Raw genomic sequence first — 25,664 nt, 5'->3', positions numbered from 1 at the left:
TTAACTATTGTTAGTGGAGTTACTCTGGGGTTGGGTGGGGGGGCAATACTAGACTGAAATATCTCAGCAACTATTGGATGGATTACTATGATGTGCAGACATTTATGGTTCCTAGAGGCTGAAGTCTTATGACTGTGGTGACCTCCATTGTTGTTTTGATTCTTTTTTTTTATCCCTCTATGGAATGACGTTAGCTAATTATCTAGTTCTATAATTCGGCAGCTGTTGGTCATTTTTTATCAATTTGTCTGATTAAATTGTGAAACAGAAGCGCAGTATTTTTGAGAATAGTTGTGGATATTCAGTGATAATCTTTGCTTTTGCTGGGTTGTTTGTTTACGCTTATTGTCTCGCTAAAATATCCAAAGTTTGAACCTTTTGAACCTTTTGTTTCTGCAAACAGGGTTAAAAAACTTTGACTTTCTGTGGATGCAATGTGATTTTTAGTCATTAGACTCTCAAAACTGATGAACATTTTGTGTTTGTTACATACGAGTTCTGTCTCCGGCTGTGTAGGATCACCACGACATGCTGCTGGAGATCGAGAGAGACAAGGCCATCACAGACAAGGTCGTCCTCATCCAGAAGGTGGTCCGAGGGTTCAAGGATAGGTAGGCCTTACAAATCCAGTCTGGTGAACTTTTTGGATGAAACTGTAATTTGAGGCGGTCTTGCGTCTCTTTAAAACCCCCGATCAGATTTTGATGAATGCAGTTTTTAGTTTTTTTGGTGATGAAATATTTTGTCATGTAAGGATTCAAACAAAAGTGGTATCTGATTTTTCATTTCCTGTCATCAGATCGAACTTCCTGAAGATGAGGAAGTCGGCTGTGTGGATCCAGAAGACGTGGAGAGGGTACCAGTGTCGGAAGAACTATGGAGCTGTGAGGACTCACACACATCAATTCAGCATGATTGTGATCTATGATGCAGCTCAGCTCGAGTAATTCATTATTATCAGAAAAGGTTGAAAAACAAATCTTTCTTCTTCTTCTTCTTTGTTTTTGTTCCTGTGCCCCCCCCTTCAGATGCGAGCGGGCTTCTCTCGCCTCCAGGCTCTGGTCCGCTCCAGGAAGCTGTGTGCGTCGTACAACGTAGCGCGTCAGCGAATCACGGGCCTCCAGGGCCGCTGTCGGGGCTTCTTGGTGCGCCGGGCGTTCAGACACCGACTGTGGGCCGTCATCACCGTCCAGGCCTACACCAGAGGCATGATCGCTCGCCGGCTGTACAAGAGGCTGAAGGGAGAGGTAAAAGCACACACATGCACAGTAGTGGATTTGGGTCAAGCATGCAGTTTGTGCAGAAATCCAAGTGAAAGCAAGCGCTATCTGAGTGCGGGGACAGGATTTTTAAATCTCAAGCGGAATCAATAAGTCGTGCTCTCAGATTGAAAGGACACACTCTTGAATAAAGCTAGGAGAGCTTCAGTGCACGTGTTGTTCCTCTCTCTCCTCTGCTGTGTGCAGAGAGAGGGCACACGGGCCAGCAGGATGTAGCCTGCGTTTCGTCTGCATTCATTCAAAACCCGGCACCTTCCTGCAGGGTTGTGCCGAGGTGTGAGTGTGTTTATTTGTGTTTGAGACCATGTCCATACTACTCCGTGTCTAGATGGATGCAGAGTTGTCAAATAGAAACGATCTCCGTCCACACGGGAGTTTCAGCATTATTCTCAAGTTGATCTGCATCCACACGGCAGCCTTCGAAGGCGGACAGCACGTGACCATTAACGTACACTGGGCATGCGCGTGACGGTGTAAACAGGAAGCGGATTGCTTGCTTAGTTAAAAAAAATACGACAGAGTAATAAAGTAGTCTTTAATAATGAAAGGTTGTATTTGATACTTAAGATCTTCCTCTAAAATCTTCCTCTATAAACTCAAACAGACACAGTTCGTGGAAAGTTTTATTTTTCAGACGTAGTTACAGCACTGCGGGTCTCTCTCTCTCTCTCTCTCTCTCTCTCTCTCACACACACACACACATCAACTTTACTTTAAAATCAACACTTACACGTAAACGTTTACTCGATTATGGTCCATAAATGTGGTCAACACACGTCGATCACTCGCTTCCTCTGTGTTGTTGTCGTGGGGGCTGATGAATGTAACGTTAGCTCCATTGGGGTATTCCTTCATGAGATACGGCATCAGGGGATAAGCTGGGTCACCCAGCAGAAAAAACAGGGGCATCATCTTCGCCCTCTATCAATTCTTTAGGGCATTTGCGCCATCTTTTAGGGCACAACATCATGCAACAGCTCCGACTCGCTAGCTTCTAAGCTCATTTTAACATTACCGCCAATGGGGAAATGCTAACCGCGATTAGCATTAGCGAATATAATATATCTTTGTAAATCTTTTCATGCTTCATAAAGAAATACTTACAGACTAAGGTCTCTCAAGGCTACCAAACAGAAGAAGTAAAACAAATCAGCGTCGATCACTCGTCTCTCACTCGTCTCTCACTCGTCTCTCACTCGTTTCCTCTCTTTGTCACTCGTAGCGCTGAATAGCATTTATCGCTAACTGTAGCTTCAGACAGCCGCTCGGTGGGGGCTGATCGCCGATGGTCACACAGCTCGCTAATCGCTAGAATAACAGCTGCTTCCTCCACATCAATGCAGACTTTTTACTGCACAACAGCTGCTCGTACGCAACAGGTAATACAGCGTGCACAAAACCGGCGCTCCATGTACGGCTGATAGCGTCTCTGGACTCGGGAATTGTCGCTCATCGCTCGAAGAACAGCTCGCCTCCTCCGCATGTAGGCAATAGCAGCATTGTAAAATGACACATTTAACTCCACAATAGCTGCTAGTACAGACAACAAAGCAAGCAAGGCTTGCTTTGTTGTCGTGATAGTGAGTCGTGATAGTGAGTGTGACGAATCAGGGACGGAGACGTCATGGCTGGTAATAACCAATCCAGTAGCGAGCACGGGTGTGGGCTCATTTTTGCTAACAGACATCCGTATCCGACGTCTACACTCAACCAAAACCCCGGAGTTTTCAAATACCTCCAACCTCGGCGGAGTTTTCAGGTTCCTCCGTTTAGGGTGCTCCAAAACTCCGGCATAGTGTGGCTGCTCAATGTAAACGTAGCAAAGATGGAGTAAAACTGGAGTAGTGTGGACTAGGCCTTAGAAACGAAACCTCTGTGAAACGTAAAATAAAACAACTTGTTATTCTTCTGATTCACTGCTTTGTTCGTGGCAACGCAGCTCCCTCTCCTCATTCACCCTCGAGCTCGCTCGACCTCTCTCTCTCTCCCACCTGATGAGCTGATGAGGACGGGGGAACTTTGAATGCTAGCTTTTATTATTATTGTTTCACTTAATTGCTTAATTCAATCCCTTAAGTTAATGTTATCCCCGCCCCTTCAGTTGTCCCCACCACCTCTACACTCTCAGTGCTGTTGACTTGAACACAGTTTAAATCAGATTTTTAACTGCGATGTTAAAGCAGCCCACTGGGGTTGAGCCCGTGTTGTTTTGGTATCTAGTCGATCTTCTCTGACAGTGGACTCCTCCCCCCCCCAGTACCGCAGGAGGCTGGAGGCGGAGAAGATGCGTCTGGCTGAAGAGACCAAACTGAGGAATCAGATGTCAGCGAAGCGAGCGAAGGCCGAGGCTGAGCGCAAACACCAGGTGGGAGTTCAACGAAGAAGACATCGAAGACATTTTCAAAACATCCGTTTATGTATCTTCTTTAAATGGATTAGGATGCATCATTCTAGTTTGGGATATCTTGACATTCTTTGTAGCATACACCCACCTGTCTTAATCAGTATGTTTAACACATGACAACATTTCTGTATTTTAATTTGTCACATGCTTGTGTTTCCTGCTTTGAGCTGTGAATCGTTCCAGCAGAGGAAACCAAGTGGCCCAACGTGTAAAATAGAGTACAGATGCCTGTTTTGTTTACAGATATTATCCTTATTATCATACTGTGGTTTTACCAGGAGCGTCTGGCCCATCTGGCCAAAGAGGACGCCGAGCGTGAGAAGAAGGAGAAGGAGGAGGCCCGGAGGAAGAAGGAGATGGTGGAGCAGATGGAGAAGGCCCGTTTGGAACCCGTCAACGACTCCGACATGGTGGACAAAATGTTCGGCTTCCTGGGGACGACAACCTCTTTCCCGGGCCAGGAAGGACAGGCTCCTGCCGGCTTTGAGGTGAGTCAACAAAAGGTTTCCGTTGTTCGTTGGCGCAAATTATATTGTCAGCGCGATTATATACATATATGTATAAAAGAGTTGAAAAGGGAATCTTACAATTATTGATATTCTATGGATTTATTCTAAGTTTATTCTAGGTCCTTTAGAAATAATCCCATTACCTCTTTAAATTATTTAAATACCCCTCAGATTTGTTTTGGTCATACAAATGAATTGTGATGACTCATTTTTTTCCCTTGTGCAGTTTAGAAATTCCCTTTTTCAGTCAGATATTTAAACTTGTTAAATAGATAACAAATAATCAATTAACAACAAAAAGTCTTGCAGTTACTTTTGCGTTACAATATTTGGACAGTGTTGGGTTTGAGTACAACAAGTGACAGAGTTGACATTTATTCAGCCGTATGTATACATAAAAAATAATTCTAGTTTATTTGAAAGTGGGAGAATGTACCCCAAATAGTTGAGGGGAAAATGAAATTGAATTACTAACCGTATTGCGTTAACAGGTTAATTACATTATTTTGACATTTGTCTGAGAGGTCAGAGAATTCTCTCATCACTTAAGAGAAGACAAACGTCAACGTTTCAGTCTGGAGAGTCTCACCTGAAGCTCCTGTCTCCTCTGCAGGACCTGGAGCGGACCCATCGGGAGCTGGAGGAGGAGGATCTGGACGAGGCTCTTCCTCTGCCTGAGGACGACGAAGAGGAGGATCTATCGGAGTACAAGTTTGCCAAGTACGCCGCCACCTACTTCCAGGGCACCACCACGCACACCTACGCCCGACGGCCTCTCAAACAGCCTCTGCTGTTCCACGACGACGAGGGAGACCAGCTGGTAGGTCACCTTTGACCCCTGACCCCACGGCAGACTAACCAGTTTCATACAGCTGTGCAGATATTTGCTGTCTGTCTGAAATAGGCTTGTGTCTGGCTGACAAGTCATTTTTTTAAACCTGTCCCCAGCTCTGAAATTGCAGCCAAACAAACAAACAAAACATTAAAATTAACCATTTTTTCAGCTTTGTGATGATGCTTTTCTTTCAGTTGATCCGAAAGGCTTTTTAAATAGTTTATTTTGCTGAAGAATTAGGAGAATTTCCTCAACTCGAGATACGATTTCATCTGGCAAACTTGAATGAATAAAAATGTATCCTCCGTGTCCCGGGCCCAGGCTGCTCTGGCGGTGTGGATCACAGTGCTGAGGTTCATGGGAGATCTGCCGGAGCCTAAGTACCACACGGCCATCAGCGACGGGAGCGAGAAGATCCCCGTCATGACCAAAATCTACGAGACGCTGGGGAAGAAGACGTACAAGAGAGAGCTGCAGGCGCTGCAGGGGGAGGGCGAGGTAAGGGGGAGGTGGGATGGGAGGGGATTTATACAGTTCAAGTTTAAAACTGGAGCTGCTCTTTGATGTGCTGCTGGGAGCTCATCAGCCATGTTTCCTACCTCCCTAAGTAGAGGGACATGTGATGTACAGCCACAGTATGCTTTCATCTGGTCCATGTTTAAAATCGTATATATGCTTTTAAATAACTTAAAACTTTACATTGGTCAGTTCATTGTTTTTTTGGGTGAGGGTGCAGGTCATTTATCAACTGTTTCCATAACTTTTAAGAGTGTAAAGATTGTTTTCTAACTGGAGATATCTAAAAACAAATGCAGTTTCTCTGATCAAAATATAATGTTTTTCATTGATTAACTGCTCAAATATGTTTAAATATTCTCTAAAGACTTGGAATGGATCTTAGGAAGTATGGACCTTTTAGTTATTTCTCTTACATACTCCGCACGCTAACACTTTGAATGTGAGCTGTGATATTGATTTTGGAGACTAAACATTTAATCCACTAGATTCATCCAACTTGAAAAGGTTCATTTTCACCAGCGCTTCCACATAGTTTCACAGAGATCGACAGGTTGTGGCCGTGATGCATCAAGAAACGGAGCGATGTGTGAAGAAGACTGCTAGCTGATCTCAGGGAGTTAAAATTTTTTCTTTGTAATTATTTTATGATTATTTGTTCTGACTCAAGAACACACACAAAGGGCTTCATGTCAGAACTGGTCCAAACAGATGAAGGAGTCACCAGTTCGCTTTAGGAAGGCGTCTCTTTGTAGCGTTGTACTTCACATCAAACCGTTCCCTCTTTATTTCTTCACTCGCTCAAACTAACTTCTTCTCTTCATTTGATGCTTCAGGATGTAAAAGAAAAGCCATCCATGAGAAAACAAACAGGAGAAACATCCCGCCAAAACAAAACAACCTGCAAGAAAGTCGTTCCGGAGAACGGCAGATCTTTAAATTCATTTTAATTCAATCCTCTTGTCCAGTTGCTTGTCAAATGAGTCAAGTCAAATAAAAGCCAAGTTTTTCTCACGGCAAACGTCCGGATCATTGACTGTATCTCTGTTGGGGTTCTGGACTCCAGACGGAGAGTCCCATTGTTACGTATCATGTGAGCATCTCTGGTCAGTGGTCTTGTTCTGCCCTCAGACGCCTCACACTGACAGCCACAAGAAGAACAGCGTCCGGCACAAACTGGTGTCCCTCACCCTGAAGAAGAAATCCAAGATCACCGAGGAGGTGAGAGACAGAGATTATGAAAACTACCTTTCTGGTGGATTCATCTCTCGGCGGCATGTTGCAGAAGTAGAAAAGTCACAGTCCGATGCGTTTCAGGTCACCAAGCGCCTCAACGATGGCGAGCACGGTCTCCACGGCAACAGCATGCTGGAGGACCGGCCAACATCCAACCTGGAGAAACTTCACTTCATCATCGGCAACGGGATCCTGAGACCAGGACTGAGGTACACACACACACACACACACACACACACACTCACACACACACACACACACACACACACACACACACACTTACGTCATCATGAGGCTGTGGTTTTCATAGAATAACATGGATATCACTGGCATGAAGTCATTACATGCATCAATAAATCAGAGAATGTTGTGTAGCCTGAATATAATGTGTGCATCTATGAAACCAACAAGATAATATCTTTGCTGTCATTGTCAAACAAAAAGAGTCTCCTACATTATAGCAGCAGCAAAGAAGAACAGACAATTCACATTTCTATGCATTTGAAAGCTTCTTAATCAGACATTTAAACTTTCTCTTAAACTTAAGAGAGAGCTCAGGAGACATGTTGTGGCTTTATAATCACTTTCCAACTTCTATGTCTGAACTTGTCAGTTTGTCATTGGCTTATACTTGTGTGTGTGTGTGTGTGTGTGTGTGTGTGTGTGTGTGTGTGTGTGTGTGTGTGTGTGTGTGTGTGTGTGTGTGTGTGTGTGTGTGTGTGTGTGTGTGTGTGTGTGTGTGTGTGTTAGGGACGAGATCTACTGTCAGATCAGCAAGCAGCTGAGTCAGAACCCGTCCAAGAGTTCTCACGCTCGTGGCTGGATCCTCATCTCTCTGTGTGTCGGCTGCTTCGCCCCTTCAGACAAGTTTGTCAAGGTCAGGATATTCAAAAGTTATGGATTTTTATTATCTATTCAATTGAAATATTTTGTAGGAAGACGTCTTAAAGTTCACATATTTCCACAGTTTGTTTTCTGAATGGATCCTCATTGAGGGAGCCTCATAAGAGGCTTTTGTCTTTCTGTGAGAAAGCTAATACCTTTAAATTTGCGTACAACCCGATCGATTATCTGTCAATTATCATTACTTATTATTTTTCTAATATTGCCCTCTGGATGCTACCTCAGGGATTTACTCGCTTGTTGTTCTGCATTTCTACCTACAGTACCTGAGGAACTTCATCAACAGCGGGCCGCCGGGTTACGCTCCGTACTGTGAGGAGAGACTGAGACGAACGTTTGTCAACGGGACGAGGACACAGCCTCCCTCCTGGCTGGAGCTGCAGGTACACACACACACACACACACACACACACACAGATGGGATCGGTGTCAGAAAAAATATCATGGGAATGTTTTTCATGGGAATGTTTTTCATGGGAATGTTTTTTCAATTTGATTGAATGTTCCTTTGTTTAAAAGGCTTTTTTCTCTGAATGCGTCAGTGTTATAAATCATCACAGTGTTCTTGGATATCCACACCCTTCAATGTTAAATAATTCTAATCCTGTTTATATTTTGAAGATATATACAGTTTACAGCTTTACAATCAATGGTAATAAACTTGAAATCTCTCACACACACACACACACACACACACACACATCTTAAACACAATTTGGCTTTATGGTTTTTAACAATGGGACTAAACTCATGCTATAGTGTAAGTACAGAAAATCAAAAAGACTGTTTCGTAATGTGTTTCCTTTGACATGAAGTATAGTATAAAGTAAAAGAATAAGAGGTACATGGCAGTGAAAGAAATAAAGAATTATTTCATTTAAAGCAGTGGAAAATTTGAAAGTAGGGGGAAAATTGCAAAAACTGTAGTCAAAGAGCAATGTGCATGACAGTCTGAGCAATAAATAAACACAATATTGTGGGAGACAGAGGGAAATGTGGTAAAAAACAAAAGAAGATGACTTAGACCGGCACAAAGGGACTGTTAATGTGACGGCGTGAGCAGAACGCAGTGCTCTGCTGGTAGCAGAGTCTCAGGAGGTCACTGAGTCGACAGCGAGGATGTGAAGTGATTTCAAAGCAACAGGTTTTTCATTTGGAAACAACTCAGCTTAAGTTCTGCGATCTCTCTCCAGGCCACCAAGTCGAAGAAGCCCATCATGCTGCCGGTGACGTTCATGGACGGTACCACCAAAACACTGCTGACGGACTCCGCCACCACGGCCAAGGAGCTCTGCAACGCCCTGTCCGACAAGATCAACCTGCAGGACCGCTTCGGCTTCTCGCTCTACATCGCACTGTTTGACAAGGTGGGCACACACACACACACACACACACACGCATACACATACATGTGAGGACCATCATTGGCACTGAGGAGCCCTTAACCATTAAAGCCCCCAACAGTCATCTGCTGGGAGTGGAAAGTTTCTCTTTGCTTACCTTAAATCTGAGTTGAGCAGCTGGACGTACCAGATGTTTTGTGACATCACAACTAGTTTGCAGTCAATCCAGGTTAAATATGCACTTTACTCCAGTGTGACATGATGTTGAAACCTCGAGCACACATTCGCCAGATTGGCTTCGCAGTGAAGCAGGAGACATCGAAGTTCAACGCTTTTTGATGAAAAATATTTACATTTTCATAAACTGTGGAAGAAGATTGCCCTTAAATAAAACACTCAAACCATCTCAGTTCCATGTTTATTTGGCATAACAAAATCCAATAAAAGCTTTAAGAATAAACATTTTGCACCAACACCAAAAACGTAATTTCTCCTACTAAAAATGTAAAACTAGAAGGTCAAGATGAATAAAATGCAAGCGTTAGGGCTGGGGAGTGAATAAGTTACTTCTCTCTTGTAGCTCATGTTGTTTTGAGAGAGAAGCTCTGTGAGTTGTCTGATGACACCAAGTAACACATATCATAGATGTCAGAGATCACATGATCATTTTGTGGCCTTTGGTGTCTGTAGCTCATGTTGTTTTGAGAGAGAAGATAATGATGTGTGCAAATGAGAACTCAAGGATTCAAGGATTCAAGCATCATTTACTGTTATTCCCCTAAACTCAGTGTTACACAACAAAATGCAGTTTTGACGTAGTCCATTTATGCCACACAACAAAAACATGAGAAAACAAAAACAACAGAGCATTCCTGTAGTGCAGTTTCTGCCATACGTGCTCCAGTAATAAAAACAAAAAGACAACAAATGAAGACAAAAATGTAGCAAAGTTAATAATCGCTACCGGCCTCCGTTGCCATTAGCGCTAGTCCCCTGATTTATACATCACACAAAGCATTTCATATTACACGTGACTGCAGTGAAGCTTAAAACAATCGATATAACATCAGTTTTATATATTTATTTTGTTAAGAAGTTATAAATATAACTTAAAAAATATATATAATCCAAACAAATCTCTAAAAAACCTTCAAAAGTGGTAACAGTATATATTATAGTGGCGCTTGGAGTATCTCATTTATTTTGAGTTGCACTGGGTTTAATGGAAGTCTTTGTGGAAAGACTGCTAAACTATTATTCAAAGCCAAGTATTCTTTATGTGTCTCAATGTGCTCACCTTCCCAAAATGTATTCACTTTCAAATTGTAAACTGAAACTGGTCCTTTACAATTACAGTTTATTAATGATTCTTATACATTTCGATAATGATGGTAATGAATGAATATAGATTACAAGTTCAGAGATTATTATGTTAAAAATACGATTCGATTTTGTACTGGTGAAACTAAATCACATTAGAAAATAATAATAATCATCAAAATGATTGTGTGTAGTAGCAGGAACGAATGCTTTTGCTCCTGCAGGTCTCGTCTTTGGGCAGTGGGAACGACCACGTGATGGACGCCGTGTCGCAGTGCGAGCAGTACGCCAAGGAGCAGGGAGCCCAGGAGAGGAACGCCCCCTGGAGGCTGTTCTTCAGGAAGGAGATCTTCACGCCCTGGCACTCCCCCACCGAGGACCAGGTCGCCACCAACCTCATCTACCAACAAACCGTCAGGGGCGTCAAGTTCGGAGAGTACCGCTGTGACAGGGTGCGTTTTTTATGTCTCCTTATTTACTTTAAAGAATTGACATTTTGTGGATATAAAATAAATTTGCTTTCTTGCTGAGAGTTTGATTAAGAGACTCATACCACTGTCATGCCTGCATGCCAAGTATGAAGCTGGAGCATAGAGAATAAGAAGTGAACGAGTTTGGCGATTTCGCCGTCACCATCTTAAACTACGACCGTTCTCATGTCGGCTTTTTTTTCGCAACCAATGAACAGAAGTGACCATATTTAGAATGCAGAGGAGTGACGTAGATACGAGGGGTGGGAATCACCTGAGGTCCCGCAATACGATATTATCACGATACTGCGATATTCTGAGTATTGCGATAACATAAGCCTATATTGCGATTTATTACTTTTTTCAAATGATGTCCCCAAAGGAAAACTGAACATGTTTTATCGAATAAGATAAAGTTTTCAGTCTGTTCATCTCACTTCAATCATTTTTATTGCAGCAGAATAGGATTGTCAAGCAGACAGACTGACCAACAATGTCATAAATGTTGCATGAACTGACAAACTGAACTGTTTGTATCACTACATAGTCCAACTTAACTGAATGCAAACGTGTGGACTCAGCATATGAACTATAACTTGTATAAGTAGGATATTAGAGTTATGTAACTCAGTATAACTTGTGATGCGTGGCCGTCGAGGGCAGAGAGACAGTTATGCGCTGCACTCTCCCCATGAGCCGGCTACTGTTGGCAGATTTAACCCCGTTGTGAGGCCAGATGTCTCTTTGTTTTGACCAACTTCCTACCAATCACGCTGACCCGAGACCTTTCCTGACCTCACCAGAAAACAACTCTGCACCATCTAGTGGACTGAAAAAGCAATTGATTTGATTTTTCTAGTAATCTTTTTTTATTTTTATTTTTATTTTTTATAATTTATGGAATAAAAGATCGATACTTGCCGTCCGTGTATCGGTAGAATATCGCCACGCAAAATATCGCGATACTATGCTGTATCGATTTTTTCCCCCACCCCTAGTAGATACGTCTCTGGTAGCAGCAGCAACCTGTCAATCACAATGTTGCCCCGCCCTAAAGCATACTCTGCTTTATGGTCTGTTTGACTCTAAATGGACCATAATGTACTAAATGAACATCATGCTGTATTGAAGAAGACTTGAAACTAGAGATTGAGACATAAACTCATGTTTACAATGTTTACTGAGGGAATAAATCAAGAGAGAAGTAGAGTCATTTTCTCATAGACTTCTATACAACCAGAGGAGTCGCCCCCTGCTGGTCAGTAGAGATAATGCAAGTTTTAAGAGCTGGAGCTAGCAGCCAGTTAGCTTAGTTTAGCACAAAGACTAGAAACGGGGAATAAGCTAGCTGGGCTCTGTCCGTAGTGCACAGGTATGAGAGTGGTCGTCTAACTCAAAACAAATATGATTATTTCCCAAAATGTTGAAATATTCCTTTAAATAGTTTGTGAGAACTTAAGCTAGGGAGTAGTAGAAGTCCCTTTGCAAACATATATTTAAGTGAGTCGTTTACTTCATCTCTTTGGACTATAAGTCTTTTTTATTATCATTTATGATAACAGATGCTAAAAAAGTCACCTTGGATATATCATAAAACAACATATCTCATAGAACAAATATACACAACTTATATATACAACACAATATATATCAGCAAAAGTACTGTCATTCTACAGTGAATTGTGGTTTTTCTGTACTAATAATAGTAAAAACAAGTAAGAAGACTGATCAGAGAACTGATCAAGACAAAACAAAGTTCATATTCATGTGTTTCTCAGTTGCCTCACATCTAAAAATAATCCTCCAAACAAACCTACCGGTATCTGTCTCTGTGTCCCCAGGAGGACCTGGCAGAACTGGCCTCTCAGCAGTATTATGTCGACTACGGTTCGGAGATCCTTCTGGAGCGCCTGCTGAGCCTCATCCCCTCCTACATCCCCGATAGAGAGATCAGCAGCTCCAGGACGGTGGAGAAATGGGCTCATTTCATCATGGCTGCACACAAAAAGGTGCTCGTCACCGGGACAAAGTCTGTCAACGTCCTCCCAGCGAATTAAAGGAGAAGGAACCTGCAGGTTTCAGCCAGGCCTCGAGGGATGCCAGTCCACCTCTATGATTTAGACTCAAATTATTAAATGGATTGACATGAAATGTTCAGACTTTCATAGTCCTCAGAGGAAGAATCCTTTTTCCTTTTGTGATCCCTTATCATGTCCTTGAGCACCATCAGCTGCTTGACATTTGGGTTTTCAGTGAAATGTTGACTTTTTTAAGCATGCGAACACACTAAACTAAGATGGTGAACATGGTAAACATTCTACCTGCTCAACTACACAGAAGAGCTAGCAGTTTGGCTGTATTTGAAAGGAAATACATTTGTGTTCATGGATACTTGAGAATATGTTTAAAAATATATTAATCTGCACTTTTGCACATAGGAAGTTGCCTGGTGATTAATTATGTAGATTAATTAGATAAATGATTTTTGTATATTTTTCCTACAAACATTCTCAAGTACATATCTTTCTTTGCATAATGCAAACATTTGACATTCAGATGATCTAACTGCTTGAGCTTCAGTCAAATCCAAGTATTTTAATATTCTTGTGAACAGTTTTTTATGGGCTTTAAGTCTGCAGGGGATGTTCTGCTTGGTTTGTTTGCATTGATATTGGAGGGCAATAATTAGAAAAAAGAAAACCATTTACTGTGTGTAACACCATCCGCTCCCAAAACACCTCAATGTTATTCATGTCTCATTTCACACGTGAACATATTAAAACATCTCTCTCTCTCTCTCGGGCTGCTCAGGGAATCTATGCCCAGAAGAGATTTGACCCTCAGAAGGTGAAGGAGGAGGTGGTGGACTTCGCTCGACACAAGTGGCCTCTGCTTTTCTCTCGTTTCTACGAAGTCTTCAAGTTCTCGGGTGAGAATCTACGACCTCTTTTAGTTGATTGATTTAGTTTCAGTTGAGTCCGCCAACCTTGGTTACGTGAAGGCAAGAAAAACAAAGAAATTAAGAGAAAAAGATCCTGCAGATGAGGAAAACTACCTGTGGAAATATGGATAAGCTAGAACTGCAGCATGAAGTCCAAATCTAATAAAATATTAACAATAAAGTTAATAAAATGACCATTGTATTACAATACAGTCCCTTCTCGGAGCCTTCCTGAGAAATGAGTTAAATATTGACGGTTATTAAAAACTATGGGACCCATATAATGCAGAATATGTGAACATAATGTCACGGACATTGTCCTGTTGTATCCTTCAGGTGTGAAACCTTCATCCTCTCCTCTCTGCATCTCTCAGGTCCCAGTCTGCCTAAAAACGACCTGATCGTGGCCGTCAACTGGACCGGGGTTTATTTTGTAGACGAGCAGGAGCAGGTCCTCCTGGAGCTCTCCTTCCCAGAAATCACTGCAGTTTCCAGCAGCAGGTGAGGCATGCTGGGAGCTGTAGTCACTCAACGGTCCTTTCCTTCCATCTTCATCCACTTCCTTTTATCTCTTCCAAGTTCAAGCTATACCAGTACAAGTCCATTTACTGTTTTCAAACTAGCTCCGGTTTCTCTCTTCCAACAACAACAGTTGTAATTTCACTTTTTAATTCCCTATGAGGACATTGATTTTCTTTGAAGTGTCTAAATAAATCAGTTTATTTTGTCGTTTGATTCGGAGGACTTGTTTTGCTTCCAGGGGAGGAAAGTTACAGAGTCAGAGCTTCACTTTGGCAACCATCAAAGGAGACGAGTACACCTTCACCTCCAACAACGCGGAGGACATCCGGGACCTGGTGGTGAGCTTCCTGGAAGGCCTGAGGAACAGGTCGACGTTTGTGGTCGCGCTGCAGGACAACCCCAACCCCAGTAAGTCCTGAACAGTGAAGGATATACGTATATATACAAACATATATATATATATATATATATACGTATATACGTATATACGTATATATATGTATATATATATATATATACATATATACATATATATGTATATATGTATATATATATATATATATATATATGTATATATGTATATATATATATATATATATATGTATATATACAAACATATATATATATATATATATATATATATATATATGTATATATATATGTATATATGTATATATGTATATATATATATATATGTATATATACAAACATATATATATATATATATATGTATATATGTATATATATATATATATATATATTTATATATATACATATATACGTATATATGTATATATATATATATACATATATATATATATATATATATATGTATATATATATATATGTATATATATATATATATATGTATATATATATATATATGTATATATATATGTATATATGTATATATATATATATATATATATATATGTATATATGTATATATATATATATATATATATACGTATATATGTATATATATATACGTATATATGTATATATATATATATATATATATACATATATACGTATATATATGTATATATATATATATATATATATATATATACATATATACGTATATATATGTATATATATATATATATATATATATATATATATATATACATATATATGTATATATATATATATATATATATGTATATATGTATATATGTATATATGTATATATATATATATATATATGTATATATGTATATATATATATATATATATATATATATGTATATATATATATATATATATATATATATATATATATATATATATATATATATATATATATATATGTAATACTGTGAACGTTCACTGCATTACTCTGTAGGTACTAACTGAACATCTACCTGTGACATATATGAAATCTACTTAAGACAATGACAACAAGTTTCAGCATTTTTAAATTCAGGTTAAAAAAATGTCCTAAAATGTCTGTAATTGTGACAATTAAAAGAATATTTTTGTGCATATGGAATGAGAATATAAAGTACAGTCCAATACACAGAAATATTCAGTTTAGTATCACATGTGACAAAGTTAGACAACAAACACACTTTTAAAAAGCTAAAACTAGGTAATGTTTGGCATTTTTGCCTGAAAAATAACTTTGAAAATCAATCAATTATTGATCGAAATTGTTGTAGATTTAATTTAACTTTCGATCAACTAATCAATATAGATACATAAATGTATGATTGCATCTAATCCACAGTCTAAGATCGTGCTGGTTTGCCTTGTGTGGAGTGATCCTCTTTGGACTACGGCAACATGTTGGTAGTTTTGCCCTGAATGCACAAACCCAGAATACAATGTTCACATGAAGATAGTTCATCTGAAACAATGTGCAGCACTATTGTACTTTGAGTACATTATACGTCAGAGAGATTTACATCAAACACCTTTTCAGTAATATCCTGTCAATAAAATATTAGTAGTAACAGAAGAAATGCCAGTTGGTCATCTCACCTCCTACTCTGTTTCTCTGTCCACAGCTGGAGAGGAGTCCACGTTCCTGAGCTTCATGAAGGGAGACCTGATCCTGTTGGACCAGGACACCGGTGAGCAGGTGCTCAACTCTGGCTGGGCTCACGGTGTCAATGAACGGACCAATCAGAGAGGAGATTTCCCAGCCGACTGCGTCTATGTCCTGCCCTCCGTGACCCGACCTCAGCAAGAAATAATGGTGAGAGAAGAAGACACCGCATCTAAGAGCGTTCATGACGTGAACTTGGTTGTGAGAAGGAGATTCGTCTTTACAGCACTGACTTCCTCCTCTTCTCCTTACTTAATGGTGAGAAGCTGTTTCATGTTACGGGCTCAGCTCATTCTGCAGGAAGATGGAATTTCATTTCAGAATTTTTAATCCAAAAGTTGTTTTTAGGTTTAGTAATAACTTCAACCAAAAGTTTCAGAACAAAATATCTGATTACAAGTGAAGTTTCTTTTCTATTATCTTATAGATCTATAAAAAAAGAAGAAAAAACAGAAAACACCTGAATCCAAAGAAACACATCAGTAAAGGATCAAAATGAACAATGTGGAGATTCGATGTTAGTTTACGTCCATGACAGACAACAGCAACAAACATGTGTGTCAGCTGACATTGTACACACAGCAGCAGAAAGCTGAATAAGCAAGTTTGTAATTATATTTACATTCAAGACATGAATCAAAGTAAGCTGTTTAAACCTGCGATGCTCTTGTTATATTCTTCTCTCACAACATTACTTCTGTATTTTTAGGGAGTATCGAGTACTTTTCTATTTAATTACCCAGCACACTGTAGACTTTAAAATAACACATCACAGTCACTTGAAAGGAAGTTGACCATTAGAATTTGACTTCAATACAAAACGAGACTTACATTTTCTTATATTAGCAGAAGGGAATTTGACTTACATTTCCTTCTGTGCATCGGACAAAGAACAAAGAGAGATTAAGAGCCAATGGGGGCCCAAAATGTTGTTTTATAATGTAATAAAATATCTATTTTAAAGAGTGTCGTGCCTCTTTCTCCGGCTCCAATCTCATTTTGGTTTCCTGCGTTTTGCACACTGGGATGTTAACATTCAAAACTTGCTAACACGTTGCTGGAACAGTTTGAATCTGAACTGATTCAAACATCTCTTCCTTTTGTTTGAACAAACCTGCTGGAAGTCCTTTTATGATAAAACGCTCAATGTCAAATGAATGTAATCTGATGTGATCCAACCAATCAGGCGCTGGTTACCATGACGCCGGACCAGCGACAGGAGTCAGTTCGTGTTTCGCAGATCGTCCTGCCGGAGAGCGACGACAGGATGAAACCCTACACGCTGGAGGAGTTCTCCTACGACTACTTCAGGTACACACACACACACCACACACACACGCACACACACACATTCATTCACAGTAATAACATCAATTGACTCACGGAATGAATGATTTTAACAATAGCACGCAATTAAGTGAGATCGTCGATCTGGAAAGTTGAAATCAGACAGCTCAGAAGTTATCAGCATCGCAGGTCCATTTGTGAACATGTCAACATGTCGCCTGCTTCTTCCAGGCCTCCTCCCAAACACACCCTGAGCAGAGTGATGGTCACTAAGAATCGTGGGAAGGACAAGATGTGGAGCTGCACCAGAGAGCCGCTGAAGCAGCCGCTGCTGAAGAAGGTGGTCAACCACGAGGAACTGGCTCAGGACGCCTGCATGTCCTTCATAGATATCTTTTGAAAAACAGCTGACGTGACGCTGTGTAAGACTGATGGTCTTACTCAGGCTCCTGTGTGGCGTCAGGCTTCACTAAATTGTCAACCAAAACTGCTCTAATCCTGACCCGAACAAAGCTGGTTTCCAAATGCACTCAGTTAACTCTGTGTTGACCGGTTTCACTGTGAGCTTTCAAGGTGAAAGAGGTTTGTGACGAACAGCAAATGCAACAAGCACAGATCCAGAGCAGCATATTCACTCATTGCAAAGAACATTATTTTAAAATATGCTTTCGTACAAGAGACTGGTTAGATTATTTGATAATGCTGAGTTATCATTTACTTTATCTTAATCTTAATCTTTTGCTTAAACAGAAAGAAAAAACAACGGATCACTGTGATATAAAGCAGCAACATAAGAAGCTGAAAATAATAAAGAAACCAATAGAAGCACAAGTTGACCTCACAACTTATTGTTGATCTATAATCTCAAAAGGAATAACTGCTGTAGGTTTAGTTTACTGTGTCAGTTACCACAACAGCACATTCGCCCCATTCTTATGTTTTCATGACCACAGAAATTCTTAAGTGTGTAGTCCAGTGTGTGTAACATGCTTTTAGTGAAGTGAATGAAACCCGCACAGAGTATTAAAGATCCAAATGTTTCCTCGTCTTGATTCTATGTCAGCTCGAGTCCGTCTGTTGCGACCTTTAACCCTGACGTTAACCTCGTGATATTCAGCCAAAACAAATCTGAACCTGAATTTATTTATATTTATTGCCACAGATTTTCTTTCCATGCTGGACTCCTAAGCTTGATGAATATTGGTTCAATTCAAGCTTTCTGTCTCACATCCACACATTCATGCCCATTCTCTCATTTGTATTCGAGCCAATCAGGTTGTTTTATTCCTTGACGTTTGTCCCACCTGTGATGAAGTACATGGGCGACTACCCGTCCAAGCGGACGCGCTCCGTCAACGAGTTGACGGACCAGATCTTTGAAGGAGCGCTGAAGGCCGAACCTCTGAAAGACGAGATCTACTGTCAGATCATCAAGCAGCTCACCGACAACCACGTCAAGTGTGTAAACCGACGCCGTTATCAGTGTTATCAGTGCACAGTATGAAGGATGATAATAATTGTGAGGTTCACACTTACATAAAAACGTTTCAGTGAAGTCACACCAGATTTTCCTGAATCTACTTCTGAGTTCTAACCAAACACTGAAGGTTCTCATCATCACTGTGTCTGCAGTATTGAGCAGGAAGAACCAGTGGACATTCCTCAGCAGACTCTGAACATGAGCGTCTTTGTTCTGCTGCTGCAGGTACAGTGAGGAGAAAGGCTGGGAGCTGCTGTGGTTGTGTACTGGTCTGTTTCCTCCCAGTAACGTGCTGCTGCCTCACATCCAGCGCTTCCTCCAGTCCAAGAAACACCACCCCCTCTCTGGAGACTGCATGCAGAGGCTGCACAAGGCTCTCCGGTACAACGACAGCCTTTCATTTCTTCCAACTGATTATTGCTGAATTTCAATTCAATTCAATTGATTTAGTATAGCCCAAAATCACAAATTTGCCTCAGAGGGCTTTACAATCTGTACACATATGACATCCTCTGTACCGAGACCCTCACATCAGAACAGGAAAAACTCCCCCAAAAACAACCTTTACCGGGGAGGAAAGAGCAAGAACCCTGAGGGAGAGCGACAGAGGAGGACCCTCTATCAGGATGGACAGAAGTGTGACAGATGTGTACAGAATGAACAACAAAACAGAGTTACAACACATTCAAAGCACATGACAGAAATCACGACTACTAGTAACAACAGCAGAGGTTATAGTGGAATAACAATGACAACAAAAGCAGTAATGGTAACAATAGCAATGTGACTGATGAATATTTATAACTTCAGAAAGTTATTAAAACACACCAACCACACACACACACACACCACTAATCGGAAGATTAGCAGTTCATCCCCGGCTCCTGAATTTTTTTTTTGTTTTATTGTTGTCATGGTAACAGTAATGGATCCAGGAAGTACCCCCCTCATCTGGTGGAAGTGGGGGCGATCCAACACAAGACAACCCAGATCTTCCACAAAGTCTACTTCCCCGACGATACAGACGAGGTCAGACACACACACACACACACACACACACACACACACACACACACACACTATCACACAGGTGTATATATTTCCTCTTATCAACAAGAAAATTGACAAATTGAGCATGCTTGTGCTCTCAAAACATACAGGCGTTTGAAGTGGAGTCCAGCACCAAAGCAAAGGATTTCTGCCAGAACATCTCGACTAGACTGCTGCTGAAATCCCCTGAAGGCCTCAGCCTCTTCGTTAAGATCTCAGACAAGGTCAGAGGTCAAGGAGTGTTGCTCAGAAACGATCTACATAACATCATTGTTTCATTAGGCTCGATAAGTTGTTGTCAAAGTAGAAATATTGGCATCCAGCACTTTGCTGGAGTGGTTTACTACGAAACGAGAGGTCAGAGTCACTTCAGACGCACCAGGAGGAGACAATGAGAATGTTCCTGTGTTACCGTGGGAACATATTAGATATTTAATGAAGCCAGTTTGATGTGTTTCCTTCTGTTCTATCTACTTATGGTATTATTATTTATTATTGAGCACGTGTTGTGTGTTTTTGTTTCATATTTGCTGAGATAGCTGATGATGCAAAACATATGTTATCGATGATTACATGCATCTGTGCTTGTTTATTATGTGCACGCTCTGACAGTGTGTGTGTGTGTGTGTGTGTGTGTGTGTGTGTGTGTGTGTGTGTGTGTGTGTGTGTGTGTGTGTGTGTGTGTGTGTGTGTGTGTGTGTGTGTGTGTGTGTGTGTGTGTGTGTGTGTGCAGGTGATCAGTGTGCCAGAGGGAGATTTCTTCTTTGACTTTGTCCGACATTTGACGGACTGGATCAAGAAGTCTCGACCAGCTAAAGAGGGTTGGTGCATTAATCATACGTGTCCTCGCATGCTCTGAAGAAAAACCTCCTCCGGCTATCTTAACAGGCACTTGGTGGTAGTTACTCGAAAATAGGACACATGAGTATGAACTTGACTACTCACTGGTGAAGCACGTTTGGGTAGCGGGAGTCCCCTCAGGACACTTGGAGACACATTTCATATTTAAATGTGAGCATTCGACTTCACTCACTGGTCCAGTCAGAAGCTCTTCTTGTTTATTCAGGTTTGCTCAACATGCAGGAAGTACAATCACCAACTGCAGGGTTTCAAAACATCTTGACTTTTATGAAGGAGGCTGGACACACCTGCAATTAAAAACATATGAAACTGACACAACTCAGGGATTTAAAGTTGATCACACTTATACGTCACCCTCTTCCCACCCTAGTGGGAATCGTTCCCTCTCTGACCTATCAGGTGTTCTTCATGAAGAAGTTGTGGACCAACACAGTTCCAGGGAAGGACTCCTTCGCCGACTCTATCTTTCACTACTACCAGGTCGGTTGTAAGTTACGTGAAAATACTTAAGTACATTTTTGTTCCACCTGACATTGTGTCATCCAAAGTTTTTTTTTGTTGTTTAAATTGTTATTCTGCGATATTTGATTTGTACTAGAACTGTCCCTCTGTACAAATAATGACAACACTTCTTCCCCCTCATTCTCGTCTTTTAATTAGGAGCTACCTAAGTACTTGCGCGGCTACCATAAGTGTTCACGGGAAGAGGTTTTCCAACTTGCAGCGCTCATCTACCGTGTCAAGTTTGAGGATGACAAATCCCACTTTCCTACAATTCCCAAGATGCTTCGGGAGCTGGTTCCCCAGGACCTCATTCGTCAGATGTCACCAGATGACTGGAAAAGGGTAAACCTGCAAAACTCCATTGACAAAATATTTTGTAGCCATACTGATATTGAATATCTACTTACCTATATTTATATATATATATATACACATTGAAGAAGCCAACAGTTGTATTGACATCTGTTTGTAGTCAACAACTCAAATCAAATCAGAAAGTTGAATTGAATAATATTAATGAATAATAATATAAAATTTAAACAATATTTATTGTCCTGGATTAATTATAAATAATAAAATATTCTAAAAATTAATAAATCATTTCAAGTAAATGAGTACATTTTAGAAAAATGATTTTCACTGAATTGTCCTGCAGCTTTAAATTCAGTTCATTCAGGTGTGAAGTGATGTCACCCAAAATAGCCACGATATTATATTCTCCTCTTCTTCTAATAAGAGAAGAATGTGTGCAGGGTGATCTGTGGTTCTTAAACCACTTGTTTCAGCTCTATTCCTCTCCATTAATATCATCATTGGACAGTGAATTAATGTCTTAGGACTCTGATCATATTGGGCTCTTAGGTTTATTTTCTGTGCCTTCATTTCAGATGTGAGTGGGTACGTTTGCTTTGTCTCGTAGTGACGCTTCACATTGCCGCTATCAGCTGTAACCGCCGTGTGAGAGCCGTGCAGAGCGGCGTCCGTTAGCTAGCCAGTGGGGGCTCACATCTGTAACATGCACGCGCCTCCGGACCGGTCATGTAAACAAAGCACAGAGAAGCTGAGATTACAACACACACAGAGAGAGGGAGTGACTCGGTGCTCTGCTCAGGTCGACACTATAGACTCAAGTCACAACTCACTGAAGTCATTTTTGTGACGACTAACCGTGGCGACAAATTGTTTTTGTGTGTGATGGTTGCAGTCTGTGGTCGCATACTTCAACAAGCAGGCTGGTAAATCAAGAGAAGAAGCCAAACTGATGTTCCTAAAGATCATCTACAAATGGCCGACCTTTGGCTCCGCCTTCTTCGAGGTCAAGGTAAACCCACCTGGAGCCTGTCACTTCCTGTCTGAAGCTCTCACTGGGTGCTTCTTCTTTGTCTTGCTTTTCCTGATTATTCACATAGTTCAGTGCAATCCATGCAGGACATTCACTTTTCACAGTGTGGTGTTCGTCATTTTACTCAAGTAAAGGATCTGAGAGACTTATTTCACCACCGTGGTTTTCCTCTTGTATCCGCCTCATAGAGCCCACTGAAAAAACAGTTTGTCAGCTCAGGCCAAACAGGTCGTAAATGGTGTGGATTTAACGAACTGGAAATGTCAGCAGCGCCACTCATGTTGGTTATAGTTAGTCCTCCCACCTACGAGGAAGAGATGCAGGGAAAATATGGGATGAAGGGAAACGTGGACACACCTGATTAGCGAGACGTGCTCATATTTAACATAAACTGTGAAGAGAACCTTTACTACACTACAACTTGACATTCTAAGATATAGTAGATGGATATCTCGATGTCATAACAACCTAAATCTGTCTTTTGTCCATAGCAAACCACAGAGCCCAACTTCCCAGAGATCCTGCTGATCGCCATCAACAAGCATGGAGTCAGCCTCATCGACCCCAAGACAAAGGTTTGTGTTCCTATAGAAGTCCTCCCCACCTGATGTTGAAGGATTTACTTCAATGGTCAGTTTGGACCGTGCACACGGTAAACCCACTCACCTGCAGGCTGTTAAGATGGATTTGCGTTCCCTGCACTGTTTCTTTCATTTACCCATTGATGTGTTCAAGTATGCATCGTCGATCAGAGGACCCTGGAGGTAACAGAGGCCTACCCCTCTCTGTGTATCTGTGCAGGACATCCTGACCACTCACCCCTTCACCAAGATCTCCAACTGGAGCAGTGGGAACACCTACTTCCACATCACCATCGGCAACCTGGTCAGAGGAAGCAAACTGCTGTGTGAGACCTCGCTGGTGGGTGACAGCAACACACACACACACACACACACACTCAGAGATTCTGTACATTTTCAAATAAATTCAATTAAAGGACGAGGTGTGGAATACCTCTTGTCTACAACAACTGTGTGTGTGTGTGTGTGTTTCCATTTGACCTGCAGGGCTACAAGATGGACGACCTGCTGACCTCCTACATCAGCCAGATGTTGACCACCATGAACAAGCAGCGCTCCGGGCCGCGCCACAGCAAGTGAACTTCTTACTGGCAGGAGGCCGCTGAGCTCGTTCGGCTCTTGCGCCCTATTGGCCAGCACTGCAGCTGGGGGCGGACCTTTGCCAACCAGCTGTGGACGATGAGCCGCAGTCCTTCTGCTAGCTCGGAAGGGTCAAACCTCAGCGGGGAGAGTTCGGCTGCCAGCAGCGACGACCCCGGCGAAGGCCCCAGCAGCTATCACCACTACAACCCCGATGAAGATGAGGATGAGCCGTCCAGTGAGGATGACTACCTCTGAAAGCTCCAAACTCTCCGTCCCAAAAGGTCTTCAACAGTCAGACCTGCTCGTACACAAACAGTGTTCAGTCATCGGACACAATCCATGAACTACAAGTGAGACGGGTGGACGACAGTAACTAGGAAGCTCATCGACTCATAATGAAGTGTTGAGTTCAGTTAAACTATTAATTAATACCATGCCTTTATTAATGAATTACATTACTCGGAATTATTCATATATACAGCTGGGAAGTACTGACAAAAATGTAATATTTTTGTCAATAAATACATGTAATAAATAATAATTGTGGGCCTTATTGTCGCTGCTGTTTTTCCATCTTTCTTTAAACCGGTGTGATTGTGAAAAGAGTTTTACATTTAATACTAAATGGTATTTTTTTAAAGTGAACACTGCAGAGACCCTGTTCAACCTCCAGGAGTTAGCATGCTAACGCCAGCTCTCCTCTCACAGCGCAGCTTAGACATGAAGGGAGAGCTGAGTCTGAAAGAGTCTCCGCTCAGAAGGTAAACGCATGATTTATGTAACGACATGACCTTCATGCGGCACCATTGTCAGGCTGGACACTCACCAGTGATAGGATCTAAAAATATTAAGATTTTCATCCATCCGACTGTTTTGTTTTATGTGAGTGTAATTAACATTACAGTATCACAGGAGCTTTAGTGAATCTGTAGACATGTCGTCACGTTCTTTCTGTCTTTCTGGCCTCGTGCACCTTTAAATACGGACAAAGTCAAAAAGTTGCTGAGTTTGCGTTCCTTCTTCGATGGACTGGCTGAAAACAAGGTCGTAAACAGTTCAGCTGCTACGTCTTCTGTTCTGTCTTCTCAATGGTTTTAAACGTTAATCTTTAGAATATTTTAGTTTGGGTTTAGAAACCTATTAAACCACAGGTAGCACACACACCAATATTCATCAATATGACGATTGCTTGCAGTTGAAATATATGATTCCGCTGCTGTTACCGCTGTTAATAAAACAGTGATTAAAAAAAGTATTCATCTATTTGGTATTTATCACAGTTAATATTCAATCAGTAAATATCATTTTACTTTGATTTGGCCCAAAACTGAAGTTATTTCCACGCATCCATGGTTATGGGACCGTGTCAGACTTAACTGTATAACATTTAAATCTGCTGCATCAAGTTTACAGTGTAAGACCTCAACATGTGCAGCTGTCATGTTAGAAATAAAGTGTTGGCATCCAGAGTGCATACAGTGGTAAAATAATATTCACTTCTGAATTCACACAGTGCTGATCTTACATTCTTTTGTAACATTCCTTTAGTTTGACAAAATAATCTGAACTCAAGGTCCACGTACTAGCTTTTTCTGGGGCTTTTAGTTGCTTTCTCAGTCTTAAAAATGTGGTGATTTGACACAAA

General features: G+C 41.1%; 1 protein-coding gene across 2 annotated transcripts in view; it reads left to right on the top strand.

Annotated features, from left to right (window-relative positions):
* Nucleotides 1-24,475, top strand: part of myo7aa (myosin VIIAa) — a gene marked incomplete at its 5' end in the record, with an annotated part of 66,738 nt that extends 42,263 nt beyond the window's left edge. For both annotated transcript variants that reach the window (XM_079271707.1, XM_079271706.1), the window contains 31 exons: nucleotides 517-611; nucleotides 800-884; nucleotides 1,029-1,247; nucleotides 3,538-3,645; nucleotides 3,963-4,172; nucleotides 4,807-5,013; nucleotides 5,350-5,526; nucleotides 6,676-6,765; nucleotides 6,862-6,989; nucleotides 7,531-7,657; nucleotides 7,947-8,066; nucleotides 8,877-9,050; nucleotides 10,571-10,798; nucleotides 12,658-12,825; nucleotides 13,628-13,745; nucleotides 14,132-14,258; nucleotides 14,518-14,687; nucleotides 16,292-16,482; nucleotides 17,519-17,643; nucleotides 17,851-17,997; nucleotides 18,895-19,077; nucleotides 19,325-19,480; nucleotides 20,023-20,128; nucleotides 20,260-20,373; nucleotides 20,883-20,970; nucleotides 21,381-21,490; nucleotides 21,671-21,856; nucleotides 22,719-22,835; nucleotides 23,348-23,431; nucleotides 23,658-23,777; nucleotides 23,924-24,475. In XM_079271707.1, the coding sequence (XP_079127833.1) occupies nucleotides 517-611; nucleotides 800-884; nucleotides 1,029-1,247; nucleotides 3,538-3,645; nucleotides 3,963-4,172; nucleotides 4,807-5,013; nucleotides 5,350-5,526; nucleotides 6,676-6,765; nucleotides 6,862-6,989; nucleotides 7,531-7,657; nucleotides 7,947-8,066; nucleotides 8,877-9,050; nucleotides 10,571-10,798; nucleotides 12,658-12,825; nucleotides 13,628-13,745; nucleotides 14,132-14,258; nucleotides 14,518-14,687; nucleotides 16,292-16,482; nucleotides 17,519-17,643; nucleotides 17,851-17,997; nucleotides 18,895-19,077; nucleotides 19,325-19,480; nucleotides 20,023-20,128; nucleotides 20,260-20,373; nucleotides 20,883-20,970; nucleotides 21,381-21,490; nucleotides 21,671-21,856; nucleotides 22,719-22,835; nucleotides 23,348-23,431; nucleotides 23,658-23,777; nucleotides 23,924-24,016 (4,371 nt within the window). In that variant the 3' untranslated portion in view covers nucleotides 24,017-24,475. The remainder of the gene's footprint in view (nucleotides 1-516; nucleotides 612-799; nucleotides 885-1,028; nucleotides 1,248-3,537; nucleotides 3,646-3,962; nucleotides 4,173-4,806; nucleotides 5,014-5,349; nucleotides 5,527-6,675; nucleotides 6,766-6,861; nucleotides 6,990-7,530; nucleotides 7,658-7,946; nucleotides 8,067-8,876; nucleotides 9,051-10,570; nucleotides 10,799-12,657; nucleotides 12,826-13,627; nucleotides 13,746-14,131; nucleotides 14,259-14,517; nucleotides 14,688-16,291; nucleotides 16,483-17,518; nucleotides 17,644-17,850; nucleotides 17,998-18,894; nucleotides 19,078-19,324; nucleotides 19,481-20,022; nucleotides 20,129-20,259; nucleotides 20,374-20,882; nucleotides 20,971-21,380; nucleotides 21,491-21,670; nucleotides 21,857-22,718; nucleotides 22,836-23,347; nucleotides 23,432-23,657; nucleotides 23,778-23,923) is intronic.
* Nucleotides 24,476-25,664: the final 1,189 nt, after the last annotated feature.

The sequence above is a fragment of the Melanostigma gelatinosum genome, assembly GCF_949748355.1.
Source record: "Melanostigma gelatinosum genome assembly, chromosome: 7".
In the NCBI taxonomy this organism is placed as follows: Eukaryota; Metazoa; Chordata; class Actinopteri; order Perciformes; family Zoarcidae; genus Melanostigma; species Melanostigma gelatinosum.
This window is presented reverse-complemented; position numbering and strand designations above follow the sequence as displayed.